At 44.2% G+C, this 16,436-nt stretch overlaps 1 protein-coding gene across 1 annotated transcript in view; it reads right to left on the minus strand.

Moving 5' to 3' along the window:
- Positions 1-232: 232 nt before the first annotated feature.
- LOC137522050 (uncharacterized) overlaps positions 233-16,436 on the minus strand; it is a 44,117-nt gene continuing 27,913 nt past the window's right edge. Inside the window, exons 3-5 of the mRNA XM_068242071.1 lie at positions 13,678-13,826; positions 2,325-2,391; positions 233-245 (exon numbers count right to left, since the gene is read on the minus strand). Coding sequence (XP_068098172.1) covers positions 233-245; positions 2,325-2,391; positions 13,678-13,826 — 229 coding nt within the window. The remainder of the gene's footprint in view (positions 246-2,324; positions 2,392-13,677; positions 13,827-16,436) is intronic.

The raw sequence follows: 16,436 nt of genomic DNA on the forward strand, positions 1-16,436 counted from the left end.
AAAAAAAATCATATGATCGCATTTGGGAGATTGTACCATCAATGGGCTCCTTTACAATGAAACAGAAAAATGTACTGTTATTCTTGAATTGAAAAGGTATTTTTTTTAAAGTATGGTGTGTGGCCACATTTAGGGTTTGTGTACATAGGCGGTCTTCCTGCGGCTAGGCTGAGCTGAAGTTTCCTGTGCTGTGTGTATTTTAATTCCACGGGTCCTAAAAAATTAGTCACAGTTACTGGCCCAAACTGCAGGATGACAGTTATCAAAATTATGACAAAATTAGAACCTTGTCAGGTTTTATTCATTTAGTTGCTATTTATATAGCACCGACTTCTTCCGCAGTGCTTCATGGAGTCTTGTCACTAAATATCCCTCAGTAGAGCTCTACCATAATCATACAGTATGTTCATCTAATCTAATCTCTCAGTTATTTGTCCATCATAGCCTGAGGCCAGTTTTGGGGAAAGTCAATTATTTTATCGGTATGTTTTTGGGATGAGAGAAGAAGCTTACTGTGCCCAGGGAAAACCCCATGCACATAGTTCCCTGGCCCAGATCCAGATGGTAGAGCAAGCCCAATGAAAGTACACTGGAATTAGAAAAGCTAAGCTATGAAAATGTATACTGATGGCTGTTTTATATATAGGGGTGTAACTATAAGGGCCTGTTTCCACTACATGCAGATTCTGCATGCAGAAAACTGACTCCAATGAATGTCTACGGGCCTGTTTCCACTGAACGCGATTTTTCTGATGCAGATTTCCCATAGGCATTCATTGGAGTCAGTTTTCTGCATGCAGAATCTGTGTGTAGTGGAAACAGGCCCTAAAGGGAGCAGCTTCTGCAATCGTAAGGAGGCACAGAGCTTGAGGGGCCCCAACTACTTACCATCCCTCCCTCTACAGCATACTTGTCAAACTCCGGCCCGCAGGCCAAATCTGGCCCCCAGAAGCCATTAAATTTGGCCCTCAAGTGGTTTCCCCACTTTGCATTATGTTTGGCGCACTCTAGACCACCAGGGAAGCTATATTGGCGGTGAAGCTCTAGAACACCAGGAAAGCCATATAGGGGAGGTAGGAGGAATGCACTAAACACTAAGGAACTGTATAGGGGAGGGTGGGGGCCTCTAGACACCAGAGAACTGTATAGGGGTTGGAGGGCCATTAGATACCTGGGAACTTTATAATGGAGCATGTTGGTCAGCAGACATTGAGGTTGGCCCTCGACTTGGTCCCAGTGTACAATTTTGGCCCACTTTGTGTTAGAGTTTAACACCCCTGTTGTACAGGATCTATGCGTCAGATCAGGTTGTGGGTGGGAAGATCATGTTGGCTACACTTGTTATAAGATCGCTAGCAGATAGGCTCCCAGAATGCGGGGTCACTACTAAGAAGAGATGGGTAAGGGTTATTAGCTTTGGAAGGGTGAGGAGCATAAAAGTTATGCTGAGGTGCCCCATGCATTGTAGATATGCCCCTGTATATATCACATTGAGTCAAAAGCTTTCGCAGAAGTTCTATATGACAAAACATTAAAAGACCACTATTGTGAAAAAGTGTACACTTTAAAATACATGTGTGCAAGAAGTACATTTCTCCAAAATTACAAATTATTTTTTTTCCCATGTTTCTGTTGCTTACAATAAGCAGTGAAAATCAGACAGATTTGACAGGTTTTGGACTAGTCCATCTCTTCAGGGGGAATTATCAGAGTTGTCTTTATTTTCAAAAGCACTAGTGTGCAAACTAGCATGCAAATAAGGAGGAAGGCTGGTCAGCATCTTAATATAGATCCTTTCCAAGGGTTATAGCAGGAAATACTGAGAATCCCCCAAGAAGAAATTGCCTAGTCCAAAACCTGTTAGATCAGTCAGACTTTTACTGCCTAATGTAAGTGACTGCAACATAGGAGAAAAGCAATTTTTAGTGCATTTTTCTCTGGGAAAATGAACTTCATATACGTATGTGTATATATGTATTTTAAATGTTTTAATGTTACACCACATATCGTTACACATTATGGAAGTGTAGTACCGGTAGTTCTCCACAGGCAAATGAACAGCACCTCCACTGCAGACACAATCCACATACAGTGAGGGCATTCACATGGTTAGGATGTGGTTCACATCTGTCCCATGTAACATCTGGTGGGCTAGATGGGAGCAGTACAGCACTCTGTAATAAAGCATAGAAATGCTGACTACAGCCACACCCAAACACTTCTCTATATTGGCAGCAGCTGACAGACAGAGGCAGGGCAATGCAAATGCAAATTAGTCTTCAAAGCAGGATATTAATTTACAAGGATTAAGATGTCTCTCTTACCATGAAATAGCTGTTGGTATGCAGTCAAATCTACCTTCACCACTGCAAATGTTGAATAGCCGCCCCACTGTCATGGAACAAAAACAAGGAAGCTTTTTATACATTGTGAAAGTAGTTTTTTTCTGTTTAAAACATTATCCATGCTAAAGTATAGAAGATGTGACCACACCCTGACACTTTTTACGGCCCAATTATTTACTGTTTATTAAAATCTACTACTGTTCACATTATCATGATTAATTACTTTATATATTAAAATGATATCCCTTGATGCTATGCTATAGAATTAAATATAACATACAGTAAATAATCCAAGCAGATTACAAATAGGACAATACAGTCAATCAATGATATCCCTTGATGCTATGCTATAGAATTAAATATAACATACAGTAAATAATCCAAGCAGATTACAAATAGGACAATACAGATAACGTTCAGTGGCAATAGTTCAGTTCTAACAAGTGTACATATAGACAAGACATCAAACTAGAACAAGAAGTTGATACGGTGGAGGATATAGGAAAGAGAACTCTGGACGCAGTGAGGATCTGAGCCAGGGGAGTGCTAACCATTTTAGACTACGAGAAAACTACTCTGTTGAGAAAAGCTATTTATGTTCCACTTCAATCTTAGTCTTCAATTTACACTACAACAATTTCTTCAGTCTGTGTTTCATGCACTCAACTCTTTTCCATTCCCATGTTGAGTCCAGCTCTTCCAGGAGTTGACTCATACAGCTGGCTTCCTCCATAAGTCGGTGCAGAGCAATGACTTAGTCTAAAGTCCAGACTGAGTAAGAAGAAAAAAGCACCGGGACCAAGGCTGTGGAGTCGGAGTCAATGGTTTCAATAAACTGAGGAGTCTGATGATTTTTTAACTAAATCTATAGCCTGTGTAAAAATTAGACTAAGGAGTTGGAGTCGAGGAGTCGAAGCAATTTTGGGAACCTGGAATCTGAGGTTTAATGAACTGAGGAGTCGGATGATTTTTGTACCGACTCCACAGCCCTGGGGACATCGGGAGCTCAATCTAATGTAACACGTTAACCACAAAGGGAAAGTGTAACATATGCAGAGAATATACTCACAAGTGTGGATTGCTAAAGGAAGCAACAACTGGCAGATGCTTGCGGGGAAGCACCATCCACACTCAGCCTTGTGTGTATCCCCTAACTGGGGGTGACTAGGACACTAGCTGAAGTAACTGGAGGCACCCAAAATATTCAAAAACATTTACAGTTTGGTAGTCAAGATAAGAAGCAGTGTAGCCTGGGGCGCCAAAGAGGCTACACTGCTCTCTGCACTATGGCACAATATTTGACTGGATAAAGCTGCTGCAAAACGCGTTGTCATTAAAGTGCTGAATTTTAATAAATGGCTTTTAACCATATACACGAGTCTTTGTCTAAAAGGCAGGATCACACTTATCTTGACTACCAAACTGTTTTTGAACATTTTTGGGTGAATCCAGTTACTCCACTTAGTCTGAAGTGTTAGAGTGGCCAGTTGTGCACTCTCTTATTAGAGCAGCCAAAGGCTGCTGTAATTAGTAGTTTTACTTGATTGGCCCCTGCCCAAATAAAGTCTGCCCTTGTCCAGTGTGCTATGCCCATGATCGTGGTTAGTTAGTGCTATACTGCTGGGTGTGCTACAGACTACTTCTTTAACCACTTAAAGAGACACTGAAGCGAAAAAAAAAAATATGATATAGTGAATTGGTTGTGTACTATGAATAATTACTAGAAGATTAGCAGCAAAGAAAATATTCTCATACTTTTATTTTCAGTTATTTAGTGTTTTTTCTAACATTGCATCATTCTATAATATGTGCAGATTACACAACACTCAGCATTCAAAATGAGTCTTTCAGAGCAGTCTGTGAAGTAATGAACTCTCCTCTAGCAGAGAAAAAGTAAACAGTTCACTTACAGTTGAGATAATAAAAGTCAGATAACAGCCCTCTCCACGACTAACTTAGTCGGAGAGCTTAATGGCTTGTTTGCATAGAGATAACAACTGGAGTTTCTCAACTCTTCCTCTACTGGAAACAATTACACTGATGTATCTGATCTTAATGTTTTATTTCTTAGCTGTGCTTCACATACAAATCATAATATCATCATTTTTTTCGCTTCAGTGTCTCTTTAAGCCTATCTGGACGAATATGTTCATCCAGATAGGCTGTGCTGCTTCCAGTGTGCAGTGCAACGTTTGTGGTAACAATGAAATGCGGGTCACGCTAATGGCACAACCATTGCTATCTTACCATCGAAAGTATTGGAAAGAATGCTTACTTTTGTGCATATGCCTAATTAATTCTGAGCACAGGAACACTCACCCACTACGTAGCTCTTCCATTATGATCCTGACAACTCCATCAACCTTGAACTGCCTCCGGTTAATCAGCAAAACAGTGCAGGTCTAAAAGTGACTAACAAGGCTTGCTGCTGTTTGCAAGTAATTACTCACCCTAAATCTCACCCTTATATTTATTTTATTTCGTGTTCATAATAACATTTCCTGTTAGGTGTAGTCACATGACCGCTTGGATTTCCTTTTTAGAGCTGGAAGGAGTGTGCTACAATACTATGATGATAATAATAATTCCAACATTTGTATAGTGCTTTTCTCAAAGTGCCAGAGCTGCAGCCACTAGGTGGTGCTCAGCAGGCAGCAGCAGTATTAGGGAGTCTCGCCCAAGAACGGCTACTGATCAGGTGCTGGCTTACTGAATAGGTGATAATAATTGTGTGTTTATGATTTCTAGTTCTATGGGATTGGGATTAGAGTTTATCCTGCCTCTGTGTGAGAGAGACATAGATCCTGTAACTACTGCTTTGCTTCTGATTTTATTGGAACATAAATATGTTTTGTTATATAACTGTGATGTAACACCGGTAAAAATCGAATATAACCGCTTTGTCTTTCTTTATTCAGGGCTAATAGTGGTTACAACTGCCCAGAATACAACCACTTCTGCCTCAACAGGTGAGTTACTTATTTTACAATTTGGAGATCTTATAGGAATGTGCACCAAAATACAGTTACACATAAAAGAAACAAGAAGCAGGGAAAGTTTGTAACATTTATCAGCATAATAAAAGTACTAACCAAGACTATAAATTGAATAAAGGGTAAGTACACAGCCAGTGGGCCGTAGGCTACATTCACACTGCATTGAGTTACGCTATAAAGAACATACAACACAACCAAGAACTTCAGTTTCAGGGGCATGCGCAATGCAAAGCACGCAAAGTAGCAACTGCCCAATGTGCACCTTCATTGACTAATATTACGGTAAATATATATTAGCAAGTCTGCATATATATTTATCAAGAACTAGCTAAAGCACAAGTAATAAGGTCGCATTGAACTACAATAACAGAACTATACAGAGTAGCACAGTGCCCAGCAGACAGGGTACTGACCACTATGATGGGCGAGGTCTAAAAGGGGAGACAGACTTTTATGCCTGCATCGACCAGTGGTGCAGCATGCAAATCTCCACACAGTTAAATGGTAATCATTCAATCCTGAGCTGGCTTGATTACCATTTGCTAGCTGGTTGTGAATGCAAAGGACTCCCATAGGAAATACATGCAGTATTATGTAACAACATGCCTGCAGGAAATCCAGGGCTATCTGGCCGCAGCTCAGCTGTAGCAAGCAATTGGTGGAATGATGACAGCATCCTGAGCTGCCCAGAACTGCAGAGCAATTGCAAATGACAATGTGACTCATTGCGAATGCACAACCGAATGTAGGCAGACAAGCCAGAACTGTCCGTTTGCGGCTCCACTGCAATGGACATAACACGCCACAGGAGGAATCCTTACAGACAAGATTCCCAGTTCCCAGGCCACACAGCCACACAGCATGATGGAACCACCACCATATTATACTGTAGGTAGCGTTTTTTTTTTCTTGGAATGCTGTGTTCTTTTTTCCTCCATTCATAACGCCCCTTGTTATGCCCAAATAACCAAATTTTAGTTTTATCAGTCCACAGCACCTTATTCCAAAATGAAGCTGGCTTGTCCAAATGTGCTTTAGCGTACCTCAAGTGGCTCTGTTTGTGCTGTGGGCAGAGAAAGGCTTTCTCTGCATCACTCTTGCATACAGCATCTCCTTGTGTAAAGTGTACAGAATGGTTGAACGATGCTCAGTAACTCCTTCTGCAGCACCATGATGTTGTAGGTCTTTGGTGCTGGTCTGTGGGTTGACTCTGACTGTTCTTACCAGTCGCTTCTGTCTATCCAAGATTTTTCTTGGTCTGCCACTTCGAGCCTTAACTTGAACTGAGCCTGTGGTCTTTCATTTCCTCAATATGTTCCTAATTGTGGAAACAGACAGCTGAAATCTCTGAGGCAGCTTTCTGTATCCTTCCCCTAAACCAAGATGGTGAACAATCTTTGTCTTCAGGTCATTTGAGAGTTGTTTTGAGACCCCATATGGCTACTCTTCAGAGAAAATTAAAAGAGGAGGTAAACTTATAATTGACCCCCTTAAATACTCTCGCTTATACCTGTATTTGCCTGTGTATGTAGGTTAGCGGTCACTGAGCTTACCAAGCCAATTTGAGTTCCAATAATTAGTTCTAAAGGTTTTGGAATCAATAAAATGACAACAATGCCAACATTTATGCACCTGCCTAATTTTATTTAAACAACTATTGCGCACTTTCTGTAAATCCTATAAACTTCATTTGAAAAAATTCTTTAGTTTTTGTCAGTTTTAGTCAGTTTTCAGCCATTATATTTTTAAAATAATACATGCTACCTATTTTATTCTCCCATTTGTCTTGGTTATTACAAAGTTTAAAATATTTACCTAGTACAATGTATAGCGCCAATATTTTATTTGGAAATATAGGTGCATTTTTTTTCAGTTTTACATTCATCCCTATTTAAAAGCCCATATTTTCAAAAATAACAGCAATATACCCTCTTGACATACATGTTAAAAAAGTTCAGTCCCTAAAGTAACTATTTTTTTTTTAATTGTCATTTTTTATGCAAAAGATTTATTTTGGTAACTATGGGAGAGTGTGGGAGGTAAGAGGTTAATTTTAATAGCATGTTTAGGTCTTTTTATTAAAAAAAACATGTATGTGGGTGTAATTTTTCTGTTTGGCCACAAGATGTCCTCGCGCATTATTTTCTGTTAGCATACTATTAGTACGCTAACAGGAAGTAATGCGTAGACGTGTTACTTCTGTTGATGCCGGCAATCATTGATACTGGCACTTTTATCAATGAATGGGAACTGTGTTCCCATTCACTAATAGGTGTACTTGTACAAAGAGATTTCTTCCACCCAGCATGGGCATGTGTAAAAATACACCCCAAAACACATTATACTACTTCTCCTGAGTACGGTGATACCACATGTGTAACACTTTTTGCAGCTTAGGTGCGCTTAGGGGCCCAACGTCCTATTCACAGGTCATTTTGAGGCATTTGGTTTTTAGACTACTCCTCACGGTTTAGGGCCCCTAAAATGCCAGGGCAGTATAGGAGCCCCACAAGTGACCCCATTTTAGAAAGAAGACACCCCAAGGTATTCCGTTAGTAGTATGGTGAGTTCATAGAAGATTTTTTTGTCACAAGTTAGCGGAATTTGATTTTTATTGTTTTTTTTTTTCACAAAGTGTCATTTTCCACTAATTTGTGACAAAAAAGAAAATCTTCTATGAGCTCATCTTACACCTAACAGAATACCTTGGGGTGTCTTCTTTCTAAAATGGGGTCACTTGTGGGGTTCCTATACTGCCCTGGCATTTTAGGGGCCCGCCCAAAACCGTGAGGAGTAGCCTGGAAACCAAATGTCTCAAAATGACTGTTCAGGGGTATAAGCATCTGCAAATTTTGATGACAGGTGGTCTATGAGAGGCCGAATTTTGTGGAACCGGTCATAAGCACGGTGGCCTCTTAGATGACAGGTTGTATTAGCACTGAAGTGCAGGAAGCGCAGGATGTTCTCAAATCCTGACCTGGACATAGCAGCAGAGAACATGGGCATGGGATTTATTGAGTGTGTAGACCAATAAGACCGCAATACATTCTTTTTGACTAGACCCATGTTAAGGAGAAGGCCCCAAAAAATGTTACGTTCATAAACTTGGAGTGGTTTCCACCGAAAAGGCTGGGCATGGTAGCTTCTTGGATTGGTGGTTGCATATTGTGTTGCATAACGGTTGGTCTCAGCCACAATTAAGTCGTAGAGACCAGCAGTGATAGAAAAAAATAATTCTGTCACTGCGGTGGGGCGGGTGAGGCCAGGTGATCAAAAGCCCGCAGGGGGCAGATTAGGGCCTGATCTGATGGGTAGGTGTGCTAGGGGGTGACAGGAGGTGATTGATGGGTGTCTCAGGGGGTGATTAGAGGCGAGAATAGATGCAATCAATGCACTGGGGAGGTGATCGGAAGGGGGTCTGAGGGGGATCTGAGGGTTTGGCCGAGTGATCAGGAGCCCACACGGGGCAAATTAGGGCCTGATCTGATGGGTAGGTGTGCTAGGGGGTGATCTGAGGGTGTGGGCGGGTGTTTTGGTGCCCGCAGGGGGCAGATTAGGGTCTGATCTGATGGGTAGCAGTGACAGGGGGTGACAGAGGGTGATGGGGTGATTGATAGGTGATCAGTAGGTAATTACAGGGGAGAATATATGCAAACAATGCACTGGCGAGTTGATCAGAGGGGGTCTGAGGGAGTTCTGAGGGTGTTGGCGGGTGATTGGGTGCCCAAGGGGCAGATTAGGGTCTGATCTGATGGGTAGCAGTGACAGGTGGTGACAGGGGGTGATTGATAGGTGATTGATGGGTGATTAGTGAGTGATTAGAGGGGAGAACAGATGTAAATATTGCACTGGGGAGGTGATAAGGGGTGGTCTGAGGGCAATCTGAGGGTGTGAGCGGGTGTTTGGATGCCCGCAGGGGGCAGTTTAGGGTCTGCTCTGATGGGTAGCAGTGACAGGGGGTGATGGGGTGATTGATAGGTGATCAGTAGGTGATTACAAGGGAGAGTATATGCAAGCAATGCACTGGCGAGTTGATCAGAGGGGGTCTGGGGGGCTATCTGAGGGTGTGGGGGGGTGATTGGGTGTCCGCAAGGGGAAGATTAGGGTCTGATCTGATGGGTAGCAGTGACAGGTGGTGACAGGGGTGACGGGGTGATTGATAGGTGATCAGTAGGTGATTACAAGGGAGAATATACGCAAGCAATGCACTGGCGAGTTGATCAGAGGGGGTCTGGGGGGCTATTTAAGGGTGTGGGCGGGTGATTGGGTGCCCTAGGGGCAGATTAGGGTCTGATCTGATGGGTAGCAGTGACAGGTGGTGACATGGGATGATTGATGGGTGATTGATGGGTGATTAGAGGGGAGAGCAGATGTAAACAATGCACTTTAGAGGTAATCTGAGGGTGGGTCTGTGGGCGATCTGATGGTGTGGGTGGGTGATCAGATGCCCGCAAGAGGCAGGTTAGGGTCTGTTCTGATGGGTGGCAGTGACAGGTGGTGACAGGGGGTGATTGATAGGTGATTGACAGGTGATCAGCGTGTGATTACAGGGGAGAATAGATGTATACAGTACACGGGGGGGGGGGGGGGCTGGGGAGGATCTGAGGGTGTGGGGGGTGATCAGGAGCCCCCATGGGGCAGTTTAGGACCTAATCTATAAAATTGCGTTGACAGATAGTGACAGGGAGTGATTGATGGGTGATTAGGGGGTGATTGGGTGCAAACAGGGGTCTGGGTGGTGAGCAGGGGGGGGTCTGAGGGGTGCTGTGGGCAATCAGAGGGCAGGGGGGGGGCAGGATCAGTGTGCTTGGGTGCATACAAGGGTGGCTGCAGCCTGCCCTGGTGGTCTTTTGATCACTGGGACCTCCAGGGCAGGAGGCAGCCTGTATAATACGCTTTGTATACATTACAAAGCGTATTTTACGCTTACTATGTGGCGATCGAGGGGTTAACAACCCGCGGGCACTTACGAACGGCTGGCAGATTGAAGTCACAGGTGGGCGGAGCCTATAGCAGCGGCGGCAGGCAGGTCACATACCTCCTTCGCCCCGGAGGTCTCCGATGTCTAAGAGCTTCATGTCACTTCCTGTTTACACAGGAAGTGACATGAAGCACTTACTGATGGGAGACCTCCGGGGTGAAGGAGCTATGTGACCTGCCTGCTGTCGCTGCTGCTGCCCGCTGTCACTAAAGATTGCAGGAGGGGAGCGCTGAGAGGAGAGCCCAAGGTGAGGGAGGGGGGGAATGTCCCCCCTCCCCACCGATCTGCAGCCACGCTCTCCTCTTATGTTGCGACCCCTCCTGCCCCACAAAAGTCCCTAAGCGGGCCCCGGGGGGGGGGGCGGCATTTTTTTTTGCAGGGAGGCCCGGGGATTTCTAGTTATGCCCCTGATGCGTTCCAAGGAGGGTCGGGCGCATGCCATATAAGGACTTGTGATATCAATGCCTGCATTTGAATTGGACTTTATTTCTATTCCACACAGACTGCATTCAGTTAAGTAAACTTTTCACAGTTATTCCCTTTTATTTTAAGCTTTGTGTGTATATGTTAATTGGTGTATGTAAATGTGTTTAATGCTTCGGCTATTGATCCGGGGCACCGGCCTGAAACCTGTTGCCATGGTGCCCCGGAGCGATTCAGTGGCAGGAGGGGGCACTGGGCGGCGCGGCGGGTGGGAGTGGGGGAGCAGGCAGTTACAAACTCACCTCCGATCGCCGCAGACACAGCCTCCAGCTCCTTCTGACTTCCTCCTCCGGCATCCGTCGCCTTGGTTACAGCGCCCCCTGTGATGACGCACAGGGGGCGCTGTTACCAATGCGAGCTACGCCAGAGGAGGAAGTTGGAAGAAGCTTTAGGCTGTGTCTGCGCCGATCAGAAGAGAGTTTGTAACTGCCCGCTCCCCCCCCGCTGCTCCGCCCAGCTCCCTGCCTCCTTACTCCCGCCTTCCTGGAGAAAGCTACCTATCTAATCTATACTGGAGACAGCTACCTATCTAACCTATACTGCGGAAAACTGCCTATCTAAACTATACTGGGGGAAGCTACCTATCTGATTTATACTGGGGGAAGCTACCTATCCAACCTATACTGCGGGAAGCTACCTATCTAAACTATACTGGGGAAAGCTGCCTATCTAATCTACACTGGGGGAAGCTGCCTATCTAATCTACACACTGGGGGAAGCTACCTATCTAACCTACACTGGTGAAAGCTACCTATCTAACCTACGCTGGGGGCAGCTACCTATCTAACCTATGCTGGGGGCAGCTACCTATCTAACCTACCCCGGGGGCAGCTACCTATCTAACCTACGCTGGGGGCAGCTACCTATCTAACCTACGCTGGGGGCAGCTACCTATCTAACCTACGCTGGGGGAAGCTACCTATCTAACCTACGCTGTGGAAAGCTACCTATCTAACCTAAGCTGTGGGAAGCTACCTATCTAACCTACGCTGTGGGAAGCTACCTATCTAACCTACGCTGGGGGCAGCTACCTATCTAACCTACGCTGGGGGCAGCTACCTATCTAACCTAAGCTGTGGGAAGCTACCTATCTAACCTACGCTGTGGGAAGCTACCTATCTAACCTACGCTGGGGGCAGCTACCTATCTAACCTACGCTGGGGGCAGCTACCTATCTAACCTACACTGGGGGCAGCTACCTATCTAACCTACGCTGGGGGAAGCTACCTATCTAACCTACGCTGTGGGAAGCTACCTATCTAACCTACGCTGGGGGCAGCTACCTATCTAACCTACGCTGGGGGCAGCTACCTATCTAACCTACGCTGGGGGCAGCTACCTATCTAACCTACGCTGGGGGAAGCTACCTATCTAACCTACGCTGTGGGAAGCTACCTATCTAACCTACGCTGTGGGAAGCTACCTATCTAACCTAAGCTGTGGGAAGCTACCTATCTAACCTACGCTGTGGGAAGCTACCTATCTAACCTATACCAGCCAGCCAAAGACAAGACAGAAGCCAAGTGAGGGGCTTATATACAGTTTGTTAAATGCTGCCTATTGAATATGTTTAAGTTACGCCACTGCTATGTTCATGCACATTTGGCCCCACCTTTTACCACTCCCACTTTACATGGCATGACCACACCCATTTTTTTGCCTCCCTCTTGGTGCCCAGGGGTGCCCCGGATCTCACAGGTACCTAGAAACACCCCTGGTGTAATGCATTTTTGTTATTAAAACGTTTAAAAATCGTTTTAACGGTTATGACCTGTTCTTGAACATACACAATCGTACTTGCTCCTCCGAAAAAGTTACCTTGTGTTCTATAGTATCTTGTATCTACACCCCGTATGCTTGAATCGGGCACAGATAGACAGATCTGGCGCCGATCCCTGCATACAGCAGGTTAAGTTACAGTGTTCTCAGTGTGTTAATATAGTTACAATCGTGTGCTGACCCGCACGTGGTGGCAAACATTTGAATTGTATGTGTGTGGTGAATCCTTTGGAGTCAGAACGCTCCTCTCAGCTAGTCGGTTCATAGATTGCGAATCCACATATGGGTATCTATGCGCAAAGTGACAGCGAGACCGGATTTCTGACTCTGAGGGATTGACCCGATCAAGGATCGGCCCTTGCGGCTCTTGACAGACTGCTCAGAAGTTATTTTAAACAAAATATGAAAAATGATATCTTAGTAGCCCATATGCAACTAACTTTTTCTCTTGAGTTTTCTCCTCTGTGATATTTTCACACCTTTGGCTCGATTCACTAAACTGTGATAACTCAGATATCACATCTTATCAAAGATATCACACCTTCTCAAAATTAACATGCCTTATCAGAGTAGCATAGCGAGCACTACGAACCCGCAGGGGCTCAGGGCAGGACGAGTGCCATTGTCAATTAGCAGGCATAGGTTCGTAGCGCTCGCTATGCTACTCTGATAAGGAGTCTGTTAACTTTGATAAGATGTGATATCTTTGATATTTGAGTTATCATGGTTTAGTGAATCAAGCCCCTTGTCATAAAATGCTTTGTAAGCCAGCAGCAAGCAAGAAAATACTTAATATACGATAATTTTGATAGACCTTTTTTTTTACCAACTGTTGGGTACTTTTTCAATTGTAGAATGCTTAAAAGTTATTTTAAAAAGAGAATATGAAATGTATGTCCTAGTAGATCACTCATGAGAAAAAGTTATTTGCACATGGGCCAGTATGTCTAAAATAAAAAAAAATCCTTAATAAATGAAAACGGCAGTTACTTTTTACTGATATTTTGGGCTGGCTGTGTTACCGCTATCTCAGAGGCAGAATGTTGGACCATAAAATGCAATTTGTGAATATTCCAAATGTTGTGACACTTACCTGTTGTAGTGTAGTTGGATTTCACAGTAATGTTCCCCACTCTGTTGTGATTAGCCATAGCACCTTCATCAAATGCACTCTGCACCACTTTATTAGTATAGTTGTCACTTGGGAATTGTGATGAGAAGTTACCAATCACAGAACCTTCACTGCAGGAAAAGACATATTACAAAATTGAATGTTTCTGAGTAAATTTGCCACTCACGGATGCCTATTTCCCTGTACAAGGGCAAAGACTGGAATTAGGAATGGGAACTAAAAATGAATAATGTGCAGTAGTGATGTAGTCCAAAGCCTTCAGCTGGATGTCACTCCCAAGTATAGGCAGACATGCAGAGCTGACCATGCTTTGGCAGTATGACCAGTAAGTACTGGAGAATTATCTATGAACATATATGCATGGCTTGCCTGAGCGTAAATGTTCATTACTGTACAAGAAGTAAGAAGATCCTTGCTCAAAATATGATTATGAAACCACAAATAGTCTGATTAGATGGCAATAATCTCATGGCTGTATGTAATGTATATTTTTTTGCCATGAGGCTAGGGTACAGGTGTCAAACACAAGAGCCGCGGGCCGAATCCGGCCCTCCATTCCATTTTTGCGGCCCTGGAGAGTTTCAAATGTGCATCATTGGAAGCAGTAAGATAACAACAGCACACTGCCTTCCCACCCAGGGGAGCACAACACTGATCGTGTTTCTGAATGAAACTTTGTCAGTTTGACCCGAGGTGCAGCAATAACCCACAAGACTCCCACCCTCACAGGGTCCTCTCCTGAAATCCAAACCTCTCAACCCCCATGTTGCTTGTAAAAGACATACACAGGTTCCACCCAACACCATCTTCCGCACATAGCAGAATAGTGCAGAGGAGCAGCACTGCTCCAGTGATGCGTTGTGTTTCTTCTGTTATTCCTGGAAGTCACACACTATATGCTGCATACCTCCTTTTCCAGATCACGTGACATACCTCAGAAGCCAGAGGTAGGCAGAATAGAGTGTGTGACTGTCGGGAATGATCGGAGGGGCCCTTATGCAGTGCTGGAGCAGATAAATATTAAACTGCTCTACTGCACTACTCTGCAGGAGGGGGAGGAGAAGGCCCCCACGGTCGCTATAGTTTCACCACCTAATCTGAGACTGTTCAATAAATGTTAAACCCTGACTAAAAATTTGGCCCACGACTTAGACTATGTTTTAGATTTCAGCCCTTTAAGTGATTGAGTGTGACACCTCTGGGCTAGGGTCTTTTTATGAATTATGGAAATCCTAAAAAATGGAAGTTTTAACTGGATTAACTTTCCCGGAAGTACAGAAAGGGTTCAGCCTCAGTCTTTTCCTGTAGAGGCAGACTGGCAGTGGTCTCATCCACAGCTACTGATAAGGCTGATTACACTCTGATGTAGCTAAACACACACAGCCCAGTGCAGTGGATTTCTACAGCATTTATATGTGGAATAAAAACTTTTCATTGTGTGCTGTCCAAGAGTAGCCGGCAGCTAGTTTCGGTTTTGCTGGCAGGCCACTGTGCATGTGCAGCTCTGGCCATGCATAGCTTTGCTCGCGTTCCTGTCCGCAATAGCATCCTGTGCAGGCGCAGGATGCTATTGTGGGTGGTAATGCAAATAAGGCTTCACTTTGCAGGGCTGCGCAGGTGTAGTGGCCCATCGAGTTACAAGTTGACCAAACCGAAACTAGCTGGCGGAGGGAGAACGGAGGATCGTGGAGGACTGGCGCGGGACAGGACGGCTGCAAGGGGCTGCCAGAAGCCCCAGGTAAGCAAAACTCTTTGTTTGTTTTTATTTTCAGTTTCACTTTGACACGGAAGAGCCATGAGACCAGAAAACGCAATCGCAATCGGTTTGCTGCACCGATTGCCGTTGACGTGCCAGATCAGAATCTTATGTATATGGATACCAGGCAGTCAGCCTGGGGTCTTCTGTTGGAAATCTAGCGTTCATAGCTGCTGGAGTACGTCTGTTCATGAAGCCTTTTGCCTGTGACGCACTCATGCAAGATGTCATATTAATCGGTATTTTCTGACAATGATGAATACGCTGTCCACCTAAATATGACATTTATCGTTTAAAAGTTACAGTGTTTTAAAATGTAAGCTCAAAATTCCCCTAGGAGGAGGTGGGCTGTCATTGGTGGGTAATTCAGAGGGGGCAGGTGTTGCCACACCCCCAAACCAGCTTCATCAAAAGCACATTGCCAGCAGGCGGACTTCAGTCCTCCATCTTAACATCATCTGGGTTACAACTAGACCTGCTGCTGGGCAGAGGACCACCCAGCAGTCATCTTGGAACTGTAACATCTGCTTGGATTACAAAATATGCCTAAAGGCCTATGATTCTGAAACCAAGGACTTTGCATTTCTTTTCCCAGAAGGACATATTTCCACAAACTTAAGTATTTTCTTCCCTTATTTTTATTTTCCATACTGCGCTAATAATGTTTCTATAATTGTTGATTTTAATGATTTTATGTATATATTAATTATTTATATTGTTTTTATAATAAACGATGCTAACGTTATTTATTTGTCCGGCTACACCTATTATTCAGCAACACAAAACTGAACCCTGGCTTCTGAACAGTCGCTACTTTTGTTGATAGCTAGATAAAATAGAGTGTGTTTAACAGTTTTCTATTTGCAGGTCTAGAGTCATGCAGTCAGTGGGTTCCTCTGTCCCATGGTAACAGAGGTGGTGGCAGTTATACCCTGAAATAGTGTGTAATTTGTAGTACCGTAAC

Source organism: Hyperolius riggenbachi, chromosome 6, assembly GCF_040937935.1.
Source record: "Hyperolius riggenbachi isolate aHypRig1 chromosome 6, aHypRig1.pri, whole genome shotgun sequence".
Classification (NCBI taxonomy): domain Eukaryota; kingdom Metazoa; phylum Chordata; class Amphibia; order Anura; family Hyperoliidae; genus Hyperolius; species Hyperolius riggenbachi.